This window comes from Thermobia domestica, chromosome 1 (genome assembly GCF_964235325.1).
Source record: "Thermobia domestica chromosome 1, izTheDome1.hap1.1, whole genome shotgun sequence".
In the NCBI taxonomy this organism is placed as follows: Eukaryota; Metazoa; Arthropoda; class Insecta; order Zygentoma; family Lepismatidae; genus Thermobia; species Thermobia domestica.
The window spans coordinates 387,499,451-387,521,197 of record NC_137454.1 but is presented as its reverse complement, the minus strand read 5'-3'; the positions used below and the strand labels follow the sequence as shown (position 1 = coordinate 387,521,197).

At 36.2% G+C, this 21,747-nt stretch overlaps 1 protein-coding gene across 1 annotated transcript in view; it reads left to right on the top strand.

Moving 5' to 3' along the window:
- Positions 1-501: 501 nt before the first annotated feature.
- LOC145668363 (uncharacterized) overlaps positions 502-21,747 on the top strand; it is a 127,902-nt gene continuing 106,656 nt past the window's right edge. Inside the window, exons 1-3 of the mRNA XM_081736140.1 lie at positions 502-581; positions 7,206-7,290; positions 19,625-19,829. Of these exons, the coding sequence (XP_081592266.1) occupies positions 7,208-7,290; positions 19,625-19,829 (288 nt within the window). The 5' untranslated portion in view covers positions 502-581; positions 7,206-7,207. The remainder of the gene's footprint in view (positions 582-7,205; positions 7,291-19,624; positions 19,830-21,747) is intronic.

Below are 21,747 nucleotides of genomic sequence, written 5' to 3'. Positions count from 1 at the left end.
AGTTTTCCGTACATCAAAATTTCCGTGCACCGAATTTTCTTACACCAAGTTTTCCTACACCGAATTTACCCACACCGAGATTTCCTACGCCAAATTTTCCTATTTAACCACTTCTTCAAAGGGCAGACTGTAGAAGGTGTTCCTATAAATCAGTAATGCTTAGGTGCCAGATGATTTTATTAAAGAAAATTTCATTTTTTTTTTTTTTTTTTTGCAAAAATGCGAAACTAAGTAATTAAGTAAAAAAGAAAAACAACTAAAGTTTGAAAGTATTACAATGTACTTTCTTTGTAACTGTTTGTAACTTAATACATTGTCATCAAAATATATCTAGTATGTGTATTTCAGCTCAAGATTCCACATAATAATATTAGAATATTTACATTCGTCTTATCTCTGCTTTTTTTCCGGTCGCCGGTGGCGGGATAGTATTAATGTTGAAGACTGCAGTGCCATCTAGTGCTATTATTATCAACAATTTACGTCATCTTAAATGATATTTGGCAAAATAGCTAACAGAGTTAATTCGCCATCGAATTCTCTCTATCAACTGAGTTCAAAGTGTTGCTTGGAAACCCAAGGTAAGCGAATAGATATACTAAAAACATATATTTTTTTAAGACTACGCTGGAAAAAATGTTTCTCTTCGGAGGGAACAATCCACAAAAGTGGTTGTTTGCTAATTCTTTCTTGCAGCGCCATTATCAAAAATGTTAGTATGCACAGTAAGTGTATTAATAGGAATTGGGTGGATTCAGTTTGGAGTACAATGGACAGTTTAGATAATAACAACTACTCACTTCATTGAGTAAAAAATTCTCATAAAAAGGTTTATACAAGAAAAAATAATAATTCTTGTTGGGTGTTGCACATGACATGTGATATGTTGTGTTTGATGTTCATGTTATCTTGCGACCTTCACTTAGATATCAAAGAAAGGAAACAATTATTATTTTGATACATAATCTTATGCTTCTTTTAGTTTCTAACACAAACATTTGTTTTTATTTTCATATGTAATGCTTTGTATATACAAAGGGTCTTGAGAGCAAAATCTCAAACAGGCAACCCGTTTCCACTGCTTAAAAACAAATGAATGATGTGTACATTATTTGTATTAATATTATGTCAAACTGAAACTAAGAACCAAATTCACTTGTAAGAAACACAGAGGGCACAAGAAAATCAGTGGGCGAGTTTAAGCTATCGCATAACCTTTCTTCAAATGAAATGTTTAAGTTTAACGTCTCACGATTACAGCCTTCTAGGCTAAGGGAGACTGTAATTAAAGCAAATGAATGATGATGGAAAAAATAGTGGAATGGGAAAGTGGGAGGAAACGGGAGTAAACCGAGAAAATTCACGGACACAATGTTGTCCACCACGAACTTACGTGGCCGGGAATCAAACAGGGGACCTCACGCACCAGAGGTAAACACTCTACCACTAAGCCACTTTGTGCCTGCATAGTGACTCTTGCTGAAGTGTTTAACAAAAAGACTGCTATTTCCATCATCAAAGTAGTTCCTAAATTTTTTGACGACGACGGACGAATTGTTCTATTGTCAATACCATCTGACTTTCTCCTACAGTTACCAGTATCCATGTATTGACCAGATTTGGCACTGCTTAACTTCAGTGGTGTCAAACAGAAGCGGCTAGTGAGCCAAGTAATATCGGTAAAATAAAAATATTGCTACAAGCTTAGGGACGAAAACTTACCTTCTTGATACATGTACAAGGGCATTTGATACGTTCCCTTCCCTTACTCTAAAGCGAGAAAATAATACTGTTTACCGATGTAGCTTTATATCAAGAGCTGTAATAACAAGTAAACGGTTACTCAAGTGTGTCCAAGGCATTCGTATAATAATAGATATTTTGTGTAAAAGTAACGGGTTTAGTTTGTTTATAGAAATTCTAACTGAAATCCAATTTTCATGCAGTTTATTGCAAATGATTAAGGAAGGATGTTAAATTTATGAGATGATGTTTGCTGGTTTAAAATCATTCCAGGTAGTATCGGCAACGTGTCAAGAAAAATAGCAGGTATCCATCAGCGTATTTTACAATTAGAGTAGACTTCTGAATTTTTGAAGATGGACTCAAGAATAAAAGTAAAATTAAAAAAAGGTGAAGCGGGCATGGTGGTTAAGTGGTAAAGAGCTTACTACTAGTGCGTGGGGCCACTGATTCGATTCCTGTCCAAGTAAGTTTATAGTGTACAACATCGTGTCCGTGAGATTTCTCGAGGTACTCCCGTTTCCTCCCTCATTCTCATTCCACCAAATCTTCCATCATCATTCACTTGTCTTAGTCTCCCTTAGCCTAAAGGACAAAATTGCGTGCAAAATTAAAAATTATGTGTTAGAGGTAACACACATAAACACACCTAATACTTTCTTCTTTCTTGTTGGCTTTGACTAGATCGGTGAGTCCGGTCGGTAGATATCTCAAGTCACCACACCGCATCCACAGGTAAGTAACACTGAAAGGTATCTCCTGTTTTTTTTTTTATTCGTTTCCTACATTGCCCATAATGAACTTAGACAAGTAAACATAACGCTCACATTCTCGCTTCATTTGACACAAACGTGAAAATGAGATTTCAGAAAGAAATTCCATAAGCAAATGAAATCCGTTAGCTTTTTAAAAAGTTACCCTGTATTATTTCGTACATAACGTGATATACTATGCATTATGGATTTTCACCCATATATTCAGACAACCTTGTGAACTAAGTAGGGTACTAATGTAGGGTACTAATGTAAGTATCGCATGCTATATGAATGTCAATTGTCAGTGTGTGTGTGTCCCTTCGACGCACAAATCAATAGAGCAAAATGTCTGTACAGTCAGTACATGCTATGACTCTTGGTGGAGACACTGCATGCTTGTGGCTTAAAAAATGAGTGAAACAAACTAAATACACAGTTTTGATTAAGCATGTAATGAAGGCTCGCTAGTGAGATTGCAAAACTGAAAAGAAAATCGAATTATGAGAGAAGAAAGTGCACATTCAAGTATACGGTCAATCTGGGAAAAGGTTTTTAAAGACTGCACTACTTTCAAGAAAATACAAATTGCAGTGAATGAAATTTATAATGCTTACTTATCTTTGGTTCTCTTGGTACGTATATAGTTTCTTTTTGGATAATTTGATATACAAACAGTAACTCTGTTTTTGTTGGAATCACTGGAATAAATTTTGGTGAATCATCAACAATAATGCTTCCTATTTTCATGCATGTCCTTCAGACAATAATTTTAGAATGCTTTCTGGTTCAGTATCTCTCAATTACACTGTAAAACATATAGAAACTACTTTCAGACACAGTAGGACACTGTACATATTACCGACACTCTTTGAACACCTCCAGATGATACATATTCACCCATTGTAGATACTGTGTTGTCCAAGTATGTCCCAGATGGATGTACAGAATGTTTAAAATACATGTCATTACTTTGTTTTCGAACTGTTTGTCAAGGAGAAGTGTTTTAAATATGTCATACCAGATACTGTTTTCGGAGAATGAACACTTTTGGACACGCGGAGCACACTTCATAAACACTCACTTGATATATTTCCCCCTCAGCATCTGTACTGTGTTAAAAGTGTTTAATTGCTGTCTTGTTTTTTACACTGATGTCTTATAATGTATCCAAATAACCTACCTATTCTTTTCAAAATATTCTTAAGTACAGTTTTGTATTTGTTCTACCATTTTGAACATTCTTTCATTCGGTACATTACAAGCCTATCTAATTCTCAAGGCCTCCGCAGCACCACATAATCAAAGAAAGAATTGAATTTTTCCTGGCGAAGTGATTTCTGTAAGTATTCTAGGACTATCAACAAGATGAAGATATTGACATTCAACGTTTCGAATGTAGATATTGCATTCATCTTCAGGCATGACAATCCCTGAAGATGAATGCAATGTCTGCATCCGAAACGTCGGATGTCAATATATTCACCTATCTGAGAGCCCCGAGAACACTTATTAAAATCACGTATCCAAGTCTTTCGTTTTCATTTCCTTTTCCTAAAATCCATGCCTTTTGAAGTACAACGCCATACTTCATATTATACTGTATATGTTTTCCGTAGCCACTTTTTTCAGTTCTGTGACCGGTATATTTCCGGTCGGAAACTTTAGTTTTTGTTTTTTCAAATTTCTTATTCACCTGAGGGACTTTAGATTTCTTCTACTCTATTTTAATGATCTTGACTTCGTGACAATTAATTGTTGGTATTATGTACGTAATGTTAGTATTAATTAATATTAATATTTTATAATAACTTTTAATCGAGGAATATTAAATTTCCACTAGAAAAAATAAATTAGTGTTTAAACAGTAGTTGGAAACGACTTTTAGCCATTTTTTAACATGTGTTGAAGTGTCTTATCAGTGAACAAAAAATGTCTAGAACGCCTCCTAACAGCGACTAATAAGAAATGCCCCGAAAGTGTTCAAAATGTATCTGACTTTCTGGTGTGTTCTTAAAGTATGCGGGCAAAAATGATTTATAAATGTGTAAATGGTAATGTGTAAAGTATTCTGACATGGTATAAAATTCATTGTTGTGTTTGTATGCTCATTGGACGTACCAAAAGACGAGGTACAACTTGAATACTTCTAGTAACCACTGTTAGAAAACATTCTAGACATTCTTTCTTTATTGACGGAACACTTCAGAACGCTTTTGAACATGTCGAACCTCTTTTTTAAAAAATGTATAAACCACTTTTCAAACACTGATTTATTTTTTGCAGTGTATATATGTCATTTATTTTTGAGAAATAAAGGAACATTTAACTGAACTTGAAGAAGAAATTAATAAGATAGTGTCATTCATATTGCAGTTAATTTAAAAAAATATAGTGAAAAAATAATTGCCTATATAAATTAATGTGCTAAAGACGAAAACTTAGTAGGTACTCAACTCTGTAAACAGTTAGTGCTACGGGTGGTGTTGAAACCACTGAAGATACGATGGCTACAGACTCAAACTTAAAAAAAAAGAAAGCCTCCATTGCAAATACTTAATTACTTTTCTCTCAGTATTAGCAAGTTCAAGCCCGTTCTTTCGGGCTATTTTATACGTTATATAAATAATTGATTTGACTTCAACTTGACACTTTCTTTCCTTTCTATATACAGTATATTGTGTTCCCCCGTAACTGATGCTTAGCTTCAGTGATTATTGGTTCGGTTATTCCAGCATCCTGAGACAACTAAATGCTACTTAAATTAAAAAAGCTAACAAATCCCAGTCTGAAAAGCCAGAAATACTAACCGGGGATATGGTATTCTGACTATAAAATACCAATTAGAACCAATGGTCTTAGCAACCGGCCATTGTACTCTGGAGAGTGTAATTTCAGTAGTAGTCACACTAGACTAGTTTGGAGTCTAACGCCCCTTTCAATACCGACTCTAACGCACTGCAAAAATAAATAAATTACTTTTAGACACAGTAGGACACTTTACACTTTACCGTCACTCTTTAAACAACTCCAGATTACTTATATTCGCCCCTTTTAGATACTGTTTTCCAAGTCATGTTCCAGGTATATTTGCAAAATGTTTCATCAGTTTGTTTTCGAAGTGTTTGCCGCCGAGAGAAAGTGTTTTAAATATGTCACACTAGATACTGTTTTCGGAGACGTTTGGACATGCGAAGCACACTTTATAAGCACTATTTCATAAATTTTCCCCCCAACATCTGTACTAAAAGTGTTTAAATGGTGTTTTATTTTTTACAGTGTAGAGAATCCTTTGCAAAACCATTGCACGCTAATGAAGTATGAATTTTTGGATTGCGCAAGTATGATTTTCTTCTTTTTTAAATTCAAAATAGCACTTGTTGAAATTTAGTTTTTCCATCATTCTGGACAATCCTAGCTCTGAAACTATGCATTTTCAAAATAGGTCCATATGATTTTTCTTTCTTATTTTGATATGAGGAATCACGTCTTGCAGTTTGCAGTTCGATAGTTCATTAAAACAATGTAGATTTGAATGTATGTATGTATATTGACCAGCGATGATTCAGTTAGCTTATCGTTGATGGAGCATTAGCAAGTTCCAATGTTCTTAATTTGGCCATCATTTTGATGAAGGTTTATCCAAGGTTTTCAGGTAAAGTAACAGAGTTACATAATATATAGTCAGTTACCCTTCTTTCCTTAAATGCAATATCTTGACAATTGCTGCCTCTACTTCATTTAAACTAACTGAAAATATTTTTTCAACAGAAAACAAATAAACATATAAACAAAAGAATCACAATTAAGTTTTATAACGAATACTAGCCTCTGGCTAACTGGGGGCATCGTAACCTTCTCGTCTTTTATGTATCAGCCTTTCCATCAAGACTGAATTTCGTGCATTTGCTCTTAACGTTTCCTGAATTTGGGGAGATAGGGTTTTACCCCTGACCCCGCGTTTACAGACCTACGGCCTCGCACTCATTAAACCCACAATTCTACCAAATTTCGAGTTTCTTTTCGTATTTCTACTATCTAAAAGATAAAAATTTTGTATTCCAAGAAAACGCCCATATAAATAACATGAAAGTTTCTTCACCCCCTTTAGACCCTTAAAAACTAAAAAATATTCACTTTTAGCAATTTTCCCGTGGGTAATCTCGGAAACCTACAATCATATCAAACTTTAACTTTCTACGTCAACCAGAAGTATCCATTATTTTATATCAGTTCATGTAATTTTATATATAGTTAGGATTAGGAATGACTTCACACTCATTATAGCAAATATATATTTTTTCTAGTAGTCAACTCGAAAGTTCAGTTCCCTATTTCATGAATTATACTTATTAAGTTTTCAATATTTTAGATAGCAGCAACAGGGTCACTAATCACAAAGGAGGCTACTGGTGGGATCAAATTTTTGTAAAGGGATTTTGATCAATCCCAGCACCCCTTATAGCTCCGCCACTGAATCTCAGGAAGGTTGGTTTGTTGCTTATTGCTTCTCAATTCAGATCCTTAGGATACTATTAGAAGTTAGGCGAACAGCAAACATTTCTTTTGATGGAACTTTGCAATATCTGTACGAGAAAATAGTCTAAGTTATTCTAAGTTATATAGGGCTGGTGCATTTGCCTGCTTTTAAAAATGTACTGTTCTCTTTCTGAATGAAATATATAATTAAAATTTCTGCCTGTTTTACAGATATGGGTTCACGAAGTGTGGGACGATATCTACCCTTCGTAGCGATAACTCCGTTTTTGAGTGAAGGATCACCAACAGAAAACAGGTAATATAAAAATCATATATAGTATAGTGTTTACTGTATCTCATACAAGGATACACAAGAGTGAGAAGTTTAAGCTGAAGTTTGGGAGGGAAACATGACTATAATTTATCCATTTATAGTTAAAGAAAACAATTGTAGGAAATGAAAACAATAGAGGGAACGTTTCTCCATTTCTGATTGTGCTAGAGCTATGAGGTTAAGATGAGTCGTTGGAGTTTTTGGGAACAATAATAGTCTAATAGCTTCGAGTACTGAAAAGGAACGATACAAACATAATGATCATGCCACTGGTAAAATGTATGCACGCTTAGATAAATTTCTAATTGTATTTTTTAAACACCAATTTGAGAATACAGAATCCATTGTCACTATTTTAAAATGTATTCGTCCGGTTTGAGTATAAAACCTCGCGGCGAAAACCTTGCGACCCAACATCTCGCCTGGGCAGAATCTTACTGTCCAGAACCTCGTAGGTCAAAATCTCGCCGGGACAAAACCTCGCGGGCCAAAGTCTCGCCAGCGCAATATCTCGCTTGATTAGAACATCGCCGCCGAAAACCCTCACGTCCTAGCCTTGTCAAAAAACCTTCCCGTCCAAAACCTTGTCTACCAAAATCTCGCCTCACCTCCGGTGCTTTGCATCCCTGGTTCGATTCCAGCTCGCGCGGTATGGACTTTGTAGTGGACGAGCACCGTGATCGTGGGTTTTCTCGGGGTTCTCCCGTTTCCTTCCACTTTCTTCATTCCACCACTTCACTTATTTCTCATAATCACCGTCTTCTTTAGCCTAACCGGTATAACAGTGGCACGTAAAACTCAAAGATTTCATTTCATTTTTCCAAAATCTCGCCTGGCGGAGTCCTCACGGTCCTAAATCTCGCGACATAGAATCTAGCCTGATCTAAACTACTCGGGAAGTAATTTTGCCTAGGAAAAACCTCGCCACAACTATTTCTTCGATGTAGTATATTATATATATATATATATATATATATATATATATATATATATATATATATATATATATATATATATATATTATAATAACACATAGTTATCTTAAAATAACGACGACACGAAATTTCTAACGCGTGCTTTGGAAATTTACATATAATGAAAGAATAAATTCACTTACTCATTCACCGATTTACTTACAAACTAATCTATTAAAATATTTATTGCAAACTCTTGAAATTCTATATAAATGTTCCTCTTGCACCCGAGAGCGTAAGTAAAACAGTGTTATGTATTATTTTTAGGCGTTCGCCAGACTGACGAAACTATTAGGCGCAAAACTTTGAAATCTATATTGTAAAATTGAAAGCGATTATGTGACTCCTAATCTCTTGAACCACCCGACCGATCTCGATCAAATTTTCAACATTTGTGATCAAAGAGGGGCTCAGACGGGGAGGAGGGCTTGAATGAATTTTTCTCATTCGCCGTATCTCCGAAAACCTTAAAATTTGATACAAATGCTTTCTACTATAATCTATAGATAAAAACAGGTTTTAAGAAATGCGTCTCCTAAAAGGGTTTACGTGGGGGACAGCTTGAGGTTTTCATTCTTCGCCAGATCTGCAAAACTATTAGAAGAAGAACCTCGGAATTTTGTACAAAGATTCTCTTTGAATCATCCCATTTAATATGATTTATGACGCTGAAGTTGCATATATGCATCACTTAATATTGTTTGTTTGTTTTTTTACTCAATTTTAATATATCTTTTAAAAATGTTACATTGTTACTTCAAGTAGGGTTTGGACCTTATGTTCTTGAAGTATACAATTTTCAATATATGCCAGTGTCTTTGGGATTGTTCTTTTTAAAATAGTAATTTTGAGGTTAGCGTCCAGTGATGTTTGCATTTCGTAGCTATCTGGCAACACTGCCTACGCTTGAATACATGTAACTCGTGTTACTCAGTTCTTTAGTTGTTTCTTATATTCGTATTAAACATAAATGTGCACTTCAAGTTTACCAGGTTGATGTCATTACGCAAAATATTTGTGGTGTACCATATATGCAACGTAAGCGAAAAATGAAGTCTTTAAGTTTTACGTCCCACCATTATGCCGGTGAGGCTAAAGGAGACGGTGATGATGAGCAATGAATGAAATGGTGCAATGAAGCAAGTGGGAGGAACGGGAGAACCCGAGAAAACCCACTTACACTGTTTTTGTCCACCATATAGTTAGTTCACTTGTCACGAGCTGGGATCGAACCAAGAACCCATGCACCAGATGTGAAGGCTCCACCACTGAGCCACCGCGACCGCAATAATAATAATAATAATAATAATAATAATAATAATAATAATAATAATAATAATAATAATAATAATAATAATAATAATAATAATAATTCCAATATGGAATTGCATATTAAGAAACTCATGTAAGTTTTATGGAGAAATTTAATCCTTCAAGAGACTGGCCAAGCGAGCTTTTAGTCCGCGATGTTTTGGACGTCGATGTTTTGACCAGTCGAGATTTTAATTCACGAGGTTCTGGGCGGAGAGGGTTTGGTCACGCGAGATTCTGGCTAGGCACGATTTTGGCAACGCAAGGTTTCGGTCGGCGATGTTTCGGCCGCCGTATCCCAGTAAAAGTGCCAGCCAATAGTAAAATACTTTTAAATAAGGATTAAAAGTAAACAAATAGAACTTTTAAATAAGTACGAATTCATCTACAGTGGATAGCGAGCCGAAGGCTTGGGTGGCGAGGTAATTAGTTTAGGTATACATAAAAGAATAACTCACTAACTCATTCACTGATCCAATTATCAAGAAATCTCGGACACAATTACACATAGAAACTTGAAATTTTGTATACATATTATTCTTGCAGCATAGACAATAAATAACACTGAATTTTGCGAGATGTGGTTTCTAATTTCAGGGAAGGTAGTTTGATTATTTTTTCTCGTTTTCCAGATATCTGACATTATTACGTGCGGAACTTAAAATTTTGTATAAATATTCCTCATGCACGCAAGTCTGACGGTAATTAAAAGTATTATGAAACTTTAACTCTTTTGGGTAAAACGGGGGAGGGGTAAATATTTACGTAACTTCATTGAAATTGAACTTACATCAACAAATATTTTGAATATACATTGTGTTTCAAAACAACACCGACAACGCTTGGGACGTGATTCCAGACACCAAGATAACAAAATGTATAGACCAACTTGCGTGCACAAATATTTCCTTTCGGAGTTACATGCTGCCGAAAACTTAAAAAAACTGAACTTTAAAGGTGCATAGCTCTTAAACTATGGAACCTACCGTAGTCGGGTAAAAACTTCACTTAGGAATTTGTAAGTGCCCTATCCGAAAATACGTTTTTCAAAATCCTAAGCGAGTCCAACAATTTTTAAGGAGGAAGTTTGCTACGGTCATATAAATTGAAGTACTCACCAACTACCTCTATAAAAATTGTTGCGGTAGTATACAGGATTCTAAAACTTGGATATTTGATAGGACACATACTAGTTTCTAAGTGAAATCTTGAGCCTACTACGTCAGGTCCCATAGTTTTTTAGCTATGAACCTTTAAATTTCATTTGTTTATGTTTTCGGCAGCCTACAAGTCCGGAAGGAAGCATTTGTGCACCCAGGTTGGTCTATACATTTTCTTATATTGGTGTGAGGAATCACAACCCAAGCGTTGTCCGTGTTATTTTGAAACAACCTGTATATATACCTAGATAGATCTTTTAAATATTTTGTATAAATATTATTCTTCCTGTGGGGAAAACGGGCATTCTGTTAATGTATCTTAAAATGCGTTAAATAATTCGTTGAAAATCAACTCCTAAAACGATATAATGGCAAGAAAATTGCCACTATTTCGTTTTAAGCTTACGGTACAACTTTATAGTAGAATTGAGTGGTCGGCTCAAAGCAGATGGTTTTCTAATACGGTATAACAATATTTCAGGTCGAAACTTAGCTATTCCTTTTTCTTTTGTACCTGAAAACAGCAGATTATTCGTGTGTGTTCGTGAGACTCTTTGTAACTGACAGAACTCTCTTCCGTAGCAATACCAATATTTAGTGGCAAATGATCTCTCCGTTTTATGGAAGTATTCCATGCAGACAGACAGGTACCCGTTAAGGGAGGTTTTACTTGCACTGTTAAAAATGGTTTCTGAAATTCGACAAAAAAAAATCCTCGTATTTGAGAACATCCATTTTTTACTTGTGCACCGAGTAATACTTTCTTAAAAGTGAGATTTCGATTTTCTCAGATCATTTTGAGAAATAATGACTCAAACGCTAGGAACTATGTCTCATTTCTGAGGGTACAAATGTTTTCTCAAATTTCAGTATAAATGTATTATTTCTTAAAATTGAGAAATAAACATCCGAGCAAAAGGCATATACCCTAACAGCACAAGATATGCTAGGCATGTGCCATTTAGGTGTCTCAGCTACTTTTTAGGTACACGACACTTGGCACATATGATATTGATGTGCTAAGTATGTACTAAACTACCTACAGTTTTAGGTACTTGTTACGCCTAATTGACATTTGCAACTATGTACCACAAATGTAGCATTTATATACCTGGTTTAGTTTCGCACTCTAACAGTCATTTGTTTAAATGTCGTCACTTAGAACATATATTTGTCATGTTTTAGGTACGTCCTTTAGGTACATACTGTTTCAGATACCGTAACAACACAAGATGGACTAGGCACGCGCCATTTAGGTGTTCTAATTTCATCTCCTACATTTGATGCATTTGTTGCTTCTTTTTCTAAGCGATTGTGTACTAAAAGGAATAGACGCATCAACTTTATTAGATGGCAACTGTCGCCGATCATTTGAAAGTGATTATGGAAGAACCATGAATAAAGTAAATAGACACTCGTCATTTTTTTATAAAATTACATGGCGAGTAGATTTTATTTGATCCCAAACTGTTATCGTCGAATATACGCGGTTAAAGGAGCACTCTGATTGGCCAAATTCAAAAGAACTCAACAATTTATCCCTCTACAAGCAACGTTTTCTTCATCGCCTCTGTGGCCAAGTCGGAAGAGTACGCGCCTAGAAATCCATAGGTTGGTGGTTCGCGTCCACCCCCGGGGGCACACTTGTTTTACTTGTTTAAAGTGTTTTAGACGCACTTTAATGTAAACAGATTATGCATATTATGTGTCTCTCAGAGGTACATAAGACACATACTGGACACATTCCCATGTACCTGAGGGAAGATGACAGGCATATGCATGCTACGTAATGGTGCTCTTAGGGTAACTCCCATTTTAAGAAACACATTTCTAAAAAAAAAAAAAAAAAAAAAAAAAAAAAGAGAGACAGAGAGAAATGTGTTTTTTCAAAGCAAGAAACGGTGCACAGAAACAGGGTTCTCAAATACGATAAGGAGGAAGGGTAAGGATATAAATAAAATAAAAACACACAAAAAGAAATTCAGATAATTAGTACATATATAAACATCTACGGTCATATTATTTAAAATATATTTAAACCTTCATTTCAAGAAAATTACAATCCTTAATAACGAAATATTTGTTTTACAACAAACGAAAAAAAAAAAATAAATAAACAGATAAATTCTCTAAAAACTGGCAAGCAACGAACGTCCACATTTTCACTACACCATTATTATCCATCTCTATCACTGTCTCCCTTAGCCTTGGAGCACAATCTTGGGACGTTAAATTAAAAAAAAAAAAAACAATCTTTGAGTTTTACGTCCCGCGCTGCTTCGGGTGGGTTAAAGGAGACAATGATGATAATAATGAATGAGATAGTGGAATGAAGAAAGTGGGAAGACACGAAAGAATCCCAAAAAAACCCACGCACACTGTGATTATCCACCACAAAACCCACTTGCCTCGAGCTGAAATTTTGCTAGAATCTCATGCACCAGAAGTGAACGCTCTACCACTTAGCTATCGCGGGCCCTACGTTAAATTAAGAACAAATGGATATATTGCTATATGCAGCGTGCGAATTGACGGGGATGCAAGGACTTCCCCTCTGAGAAAAATTTAATGACCCTAGAGAAGAAAATTTTCATCCCTGATAGGGATAACTTTTCAAGTTCTCTCTAAATAGGTAGTGTACGTGTGTGACGACTGGATTTGTATATGGGTAAAGTTCATCCCTCCCCCTTGGAAAATATTCTGTGCAGATTGTTTATACGGATCCATATATTTGTAAAATTTACAGAAGAAATTTGTAATAATATTTTAATGGACTAGTGCGTAAGTAATCAAAATATGGCGTACTCTTACCTGTGAGATGCGTATTTACGTGAAAATATATTAATGAAGGTCGAACCTGGCATGCACGTATTTGCCCAAAAGATAAGGAGTGGTAGATTAATAAAGGACAATATGACATGCGAAGAATGTAACGAGCAAATCACTTTAACAAGAAAGATATTTTTGTATCGTGAAAGCAGTGGCTTTCCATAATTCTTGTTTACAAGTATACCCACCATCGCTGAAGAGGTAGCCCGCTATGGATGCATCCCCGCGCGGCACCATGCTGCGCACATGTCCTTGCTTGGTTAGTTAGCATTCCTGCTTTTTAGTGGCCACATAGCACAGGTTGGTTGTATTTTACACAAGACTTCTTAAAGTGAATCTGCACCAGGGAATATAAGTGCACACCACAATGTAACAAGCAAATGACATTAACAGAAACATATCTTTACATCGTAAAAACGGTGGTTTTCTAGAATCCTTCTTTAAGCGTATAACAACCATTGTTGTGCCTGCTTCCTACGAACGCACCCCCGCTGTAACACGCGGCACCTTGCTGCACTCCTGCCCTGATTCGGTTAGATAGCAGTCGTGCTTTTAGTGGCCATCTAGCACAGGGTGGTTGGTGTTTTTTTAACAAGACCTCCTTAAGTGAATTTGAACTTGGGAACGCAAGTGCACACCTGAAAAATAATTGCTGAAGGTACAGAAAGTGAATTCAAAAAGAAGTATATATTTAATGAATTTTTGTATGAATTCGTATAATGAATATGCACGAAATATTCAAATCGCACAGTATAAACTCGCTTCAATTACTACAATAGTGTTCCACCATTAAACTACATGAACTTACATTACAATATTAATCTTAATAGAACACAGGTAATAACTTCCAAGAATCTTGTCTGGTCAAATCTATATGTTTATTCTGTTTATTCTGTTTCACATTCTGTTTACTTCCTAGAATCTCGTAATTTATGGTGTATTCATACGCCGCCTCAGCCGCATCACCATACTGGCTACTCATATCCATTCGCACTCTGCTACAACTGAAATCCTTTATCTGGTTTCCTGTATAGTAGTTAAGCCCTAGCAATATTACACCCTAGTAAAACATAGTAATATTTCGGTAAGATTGTTATCGTTATTTTTCAGTCATGTATTATATTACAAATCACGCACTATTTCATTCTCATTTTTAAGAAATCAGGAAATATCTTAAATGGGAACCTGAAAATTTGCCTTGAGCTCACAAATGAAAACACGTTTGAAAATAATGAGACATTTTGTCTCAAATATGAGTAAAAATTACTTATTTAGTTTTGAACATACTGGTACACCTATTGTGTTCAATTTAAAATGAAAGAAATTATCAGAATAAAGGCAGTAAGTAGGTTAGAAAGGTAAAAGGTCATTGACTCGAGTTAGGTCAATATGACCACGCAGCAGTTTGCAACTGTCACAAGGAAGGAAGAGATAGTGTGACCAGCAGCATGTTCTGTCCCTTCTCCATTTAACAGTAATTGTGTATTCCTGGTATTGATTCGGAATACAGTAGAACGGAAGTAGGGATAAAACATAGGCAGTTCTGTTAATGTCTTATCCTATTATGTGCCACACTATAATTTTCCTGCAGTACCGACAAAATATATTGATTTTCGTTTCAATCAAGTGAGTTCATTGTCCTCCGGGTTAAACCAACACAAGCGAACATATGTAGATTAGAGTTGTAATGCCTAGCACATATCGAGGACAATTTTATGATGATAACCGATAGTTGGAACAATTCCCTTTGTTTCACCTAAGGCTTTACGATGGTGAATACCTTGACAGATTTCCAAAATCGCGACCCCAGCTCTCGGCCTCAATTGGCGACCAGCTCAAACATTGAGCGTGAACACGAGCAAGCCAGAACCTGACTCAAAGTGAACGCGAGTCCCATCAAGGATACTAAGATTCAGCCTTTAGCAAACCAAAATCCAAAGACATAAATGGGTGCAAAAATTAACTTAATTCCCGAGCTTTAATTAAAATAGCTAGTCTCTAGTCAAGCGAATACGATAGAGAGCTTACATAAGTGTAATTCAGATTACTGTTCGCCCCGTTGAAGATAATGACACTCAGTCCGCACAAGTGCAAGTGACTCTCTAATTGTAAAATGGAACCCCACTGTCCACTCATCAGAGGACAGAAGGATGATCAAGATACACTTGATACAGACAAACGTTGAATCACTGTCGTCCCAAAATGGTTCCGTAATCGGGATGTTAAACCCTTTGGGGGTCCCATGGTACAATTTGTACCATACGGGGTGTTTCATGGTACATGGCGTTATAACTCTCCTATTTGAGCTTTTTCGTCCGGGTTTCTTTTTTGTTTTTCAAGTTCAGAGGCATTGCAGAAGACATTACGGATGGTTTCACACCTTCCTGTGTCGAGACATAGGAGGTGATGACGTCATAAGTCTAAAATTTATATTTTCGTGTAATACTTTTAGGGGGGGGGTATGTAAAGTATTTTTGGCGAGCTTATTTTTGCACGTAGAAGACTGAAATTTTGCACAAACATGCAGTCCACCGAGTAGTATTTACCAGATTTTTTTCAGATTTCTGTGTTAAAACAGGGGGGTATCCAGAGGGTCAAAAATTTGAAAAAAGGGATATTTTTACCCAAAAGTCCCGTTTTTCTTCATTTTCCCGCCTTAGATACATGATGGAGACAAGTAAATGGTACCGCCTGAAAGGCAGTTCTATTATGAAGAGAATGATGTGCGACACGTAGCCCTAGGGTAATTAGGAAAGTGTCAGGGAATTTTTATCAACATATACTTCTGTATAGGGGAATTTTGGACATTTTCGGTATTATTTTTTGCGGGCTTATTCTTGCACCTAGAAGATTGAAATTGTGCAGAAACATTCAGTCCACCGAGTAGTATTTACCAGATTTTTCAGATTTCTGCGATAAAACAGGGGGTACAGAGGGGCTAAACCTTGAAAAAAGGGAAATTTTTGCCAAAAATCACTTTCACGGGCTATTCCCGCCTTAGATACACGATGGGGACAAGTGAATGGTACCGCCTGAAAGGCAGTTCTATTCTGAAGAGAGTGATTGGTGAAACATGACCCTAGTTTAATTAGGGGTATCTCAGGAATGTTTAAAATTTTCCCTCTGTATACGGGAATATGGGACATTGTCGGTATATTTTTTTGGCGGGCTTACTTTTGCACCTGGGAAATTGGAATTGTGCATAAACATTCAATCCACCGAGTAGTATTTACCAGATTTTTTTCAGATCTCTGCGTTAAAGCAGGGGGGGTCCAGGGGGGCTAAAAGTTGAAAAAAAGGATATTTAGACCCAAAAAATCCCTTTTTTCGGGATTTTGCCGACTTAGATACATGATGGAGACACGTGAGTCATACCGTCTGAAAGGCAGTTCTATTCTGAAGAGAATGATGGGCGAAAGATGACCCTAGGGTAATTAGGGATGTCTCATGAAATTTTTTACCTGAGATCATGGTGTTTTACGGTAATTTGGGGCATGGTGGGAATTCCTGATAAAATTTCTCCCGCCCTTGGTATTCAAGATAGGAACTTGAAATTTGGCACACACATTCAACATACCAAGTACTATTTATCAGATTTTTTTAAGATGGCTACGTTCACACAGGGTCTCTCTAGGGGGGCCCAAATTGCGAGAAAAACATTTCATTCCGAAATTTTCCCTTTGACATCATTTTTCCCGCTCCTGGTATATGGTATGAGCATGCAAGTGGTATCATTTGAAAGCCAGCTCTATTCTGAAGAGAATGAGGTATGAACCGTGATCCTAGGATAAATAGTGACGATGCACTAGCTGCTTGACTGAAAGTCTGAAAAGTAGCCCAAAAACCCCAGATCTCTTAAGGGTTAAGTATTGCCAACGAGATTTGATAAGACGAGAGGTTTTCGTAAGGTTTTCTCGTCTCGTATTAAAAAGTCTCGTCTCGTCTCGTCTCGTTTCTAGAATAATCATTTCCATTTTCGTCTTGACTGTCAAAACCTTTAGTTGTCTAGTTTCGTTTTGGAAATTTTATGCAAAAAAATGTATGCCTTGGTTTTTCTCTTTAGTAAATCTAGAAGTTAGTTATTAGTTTCATTCCACATTGCGAGAAGGGTATGACGTAACAAACATCTAAACCATATTTATTATTAGTGTTCATTGTGGAATGACCTACGTATGTTTAAACCTTTAATAAATTGTCCTCTTTGTTGAATTCAATTGATTTTGACTTTAACATCCCTTTCAGTAGCGAGGCTATATTAGACGTGGACTTACTGATCAACGTGGAATCCGAACCACATGAGTTTCAAACAGGAATCGAACCGGAGTCTCCCACGCCAAAGACGCGTACGCTAGCCACTTAGCCACGAAGGAGCTCTATTATTCTCGTCGTGTTAGCACAATCATTTTATGAATTAACCCACATTGCACACTACGTCCCTGGGATGTCCCATTTTCATCCCAATCATCCCATTCGGTTCCCGGGATTATCGGAACAATAAGAAGACATCCCATGGACGTCCTGCATGGGACGTCCTGAAGGATTCCCATGTAGGATGTCCACGGGACGTCCCAGATGGGACAGGTGGTCCGAGGGAAAACCAATAGACACCCCTTGGTGATCTCGTTGAATATCCCGTATCCCGGGATATTAGCGGACATCTGGATCTCCCGCTGAAGTCCTGTGGATGTCCCGGGAGCACATTCGGATAATCCCGGGATGTCCCGTCGTACGTTGCGGGCTCAGTCTCGGACATCCCGTGGACGTACTTATGCTATGTGGGAATAGTTTTTATTCTATGAATCGATCATGTAACACTAAATCATTGCTTGAGATCTAAGACCTGGATAAACTTTTGTTCCTCACAAGACTTGTGGAAATTCTCGTCTTGTCTCGTCTCGAATTTATAAAGATAGTTCTCGTCTCATTTCAGAAAATATATTTGTTTCTATTGGACGAGCTCTCTATCTCCTCATTTGAAAATTGTGTCTCGTTCGTGTAGATATGTGGAATCTAATATCCTCGTAGTAGTTGGAAAAATGAAAAAGAAATTTTTCAGTTTGACGTCCCACGATTACGTCCTTGAGGCTAAAGAAGAAAGTGATTAGGGCAAGTGAATGATGGTGGAAAAATTGATGGAATGAAAATGTGGAAGTAACCTGAGAAAACCCACCATGTTGTCCACCACTAACTTACTTCCCAGGGGATGGAACGAGGGACCCCACGCACCAGAGGTATGCGCTTTACCGTTGGACCACTGGGCCTCCCTCCTAGAGTACGTTTGTTTTATCTTTGCACGCTTTCCGCCTAAAGGATGAATCTGTCTGCGACGCGTTCTTGCCACGCCGCACTTAAGTTGCGAGTTACAATACGCTAGGAAATAGCAAAAAGCCACACCACTCACAAGTCCCTGTAACACAATTGTTCGCGTGTGGCAACTAAGCACTTCAAATACCCGCCAAAATGCAATGACCTCATTTGATGGGCTGGTTGACAACTGACGTCACCTACACGACAAAGCCAATAAGACGTTTATTGGACTAAAACGTGCACGTGAGTGGTAGGAGAAAGCACTTTAAAAGCCAACCAAGTGCACTGGCGGGAAGCGCGCCAAGATAAAACAAACGTACTTTAGTACTAGGATTATATTTGTGGTGGGTTCCCTATCATTGACCATCAGCAAATCTCCAACCATTTCTACATCAGTTTCTAACATCCTTTCAATCAATAGTAATGAAAGAACTATCGCTTATAAGTCGTGGTAATTTTCTATCAGGAGCAGAAACCTTTAAAATTGTAACCACTTCGTGTCCAAGTGACAAATGCGTGTGCGTTTTCTACCCTGTGAACCCATGGTTCCTTTTCCGATGGAGATAGCTGCTTCGAATTCAAATAGTGCTGCTCCAGTTTGAAAAGTAGGAATCTCATCTTTATTATCGGAGATGAAGAAGAACTTTAAATTAATTAAATAATAAATTAATTAAATATAACAAAATAAAAGCAAACTATTTCAACAGTATTTTTATGTTTACTTCTTTCTTTCAGAGGAAGAGATGAATATGATATGAAAAAGGAAGAAACCTGGAACGATGTGATGAAAGAAGTGACAAAAAGCTTGCTAACTGACAAGTGGGTCGTCAGAATTGGAATCGTCGGAATTCTCTTGCTGAAGGACAAGGAATTTACACTGCAGCTTTTCGACAGAGTTTTGGCAGCAATAGAGAAAGTTGCTCAAAGTGGGGTTATTCAAGTAAGTCCAAAAATTGTGTAATTTCTGAGATTACACGTTGTACATACTCAAGCATTTATATAACATTCCTATTTGTTAAAGTATTACTTTTGTTACATGACAGTATTTTTCTATTCATAGACTCATTATAGAAGCATATTAGTACTAACAACAGAGAAATGGTCACAATGCAAGATACATAAGGCAGTGAAGTTAAGCCTTGAATCGCGCAAGTATCTTTCCATGCTTGTCAATGTGAGTCGATCTGATTATGAAATCAAGTGTGTAATTCAAGGTATGTTTCCAGACCGAAGTGCCTCATGAAATCGATATTAGAGTTGCCTTTTAGTATTTTAGCTTTTTTTTTTTTTTTTTTTTTACTAATTTGTATTAAGAAAGAATAACGCATTTAATTATGGTGCATATACAGGGGCGCCCGAAAAAAATTTTCAAGGGAGGGGCCCATCTCCATGGTTGCTATATTAGTCTGATATTTCTGGTATTTAATATACATGGTTTGCTATATTACGTATACATTTTCGTGAGCCAGAGGGGGGCCCGAGCCCCACCCTGCTCTTCCCTTCGGGCGCCCATGTGCGTATGGGACCATGTACTGAAGTAAACTTAGTTCAGGCCTTTGTTAATTCGCTTATATATATAAAAGAGTAATAATCATTTGAACTTATTTTATTTAGTAAGTCTGATATTGTACTACTGTTTACCTGTGATTTCTAAACACAAAACAGTAGAGCATTAATTTTGAACAAATGAAGATATTCAGAATACAATATAAAATATTTCCTCTGTTGTATTTCTTCCGTATATTCAGGTGGTATATTCAGTTCCTAAAATACATGTATTCCTTAAATTTTATTTTTAATTACAACAATGTAATATAAAATTAACATTCATGTAAATATAATGTAAAATAAAGATATTGAGAGTTTTCTTTTTCATGAAAATTAGCCTGTAACATAAGTCACAAACACAACGAGAACGTTCTGAGAAACTGACTCGACAAGAACGAACTAAAATCTTAGAATTTTGTCCTTTTTCGAACCATTTAACAATGAAATGATCGAGTATAAAGGCAAGAACATTCATTAGACTGTTAGAAAGTAAATAGTATTTTTGGAGATGATTCTTGTAGATATGTGAAAACTGAGTTCAAATATGTGAATAGTTTTTCTGTTTTTTTTTTTGTTTTTTTTTTTAATTTTCACTTCTGTAATTATACTCTAATATTAAAATGCGGAATATATGACTAGACAAGAAGGGATTTACCACGGTAGATTCAAATCTGAAATTTGAATTATGTTGTCAGGTCAGGTATAGTTTTCAAACAATTTTCAGTAATTTCCAGTAATACAAGTAACTCCAATAATTATAATATAAACATATGGATAATATGAATGAACAATAATATACAAGGTAGCCCAAAAGTAGGTCCTATTTTTGGGCCACCCTGTATTTATAGCCATAAACTCAAATTTGAAATCAGAATTTTGCTGTCAGTTATATTTTTCAAGTATTTTTCAGTAATTTCAGTAAGTCCAGTAATTATAATCTGAACATATGGATAAGTTATGTCATCATAATTTTCACCAAAAATAGTGAATTTGTAGAAAAATAAAATTGAATTGGCAACATTTCTTTTGCATTTCTGACACATTCTTAGATGTTGAGATGAGTGTTCAGAAGCTTTGGGAAACAAAGAGAAAGCATTGAGTTAAATTAACTTAAAATTGTTTTATTTGGATTCTTTAGAGGTAAAAAGTTAGTGTACGTAAATGTCTATCCCTAGTATTTCTATGGATTCTCTTTTCCATGTTTATATTTAGTGTATTTCTAAATAGTTGTGTTAGTCCAGTGCTTTAAAAATGTGCTCCTGGAAAATCTAGCGTTTCCTCAAGATATGTTTCTTGTATCCTTCACATGA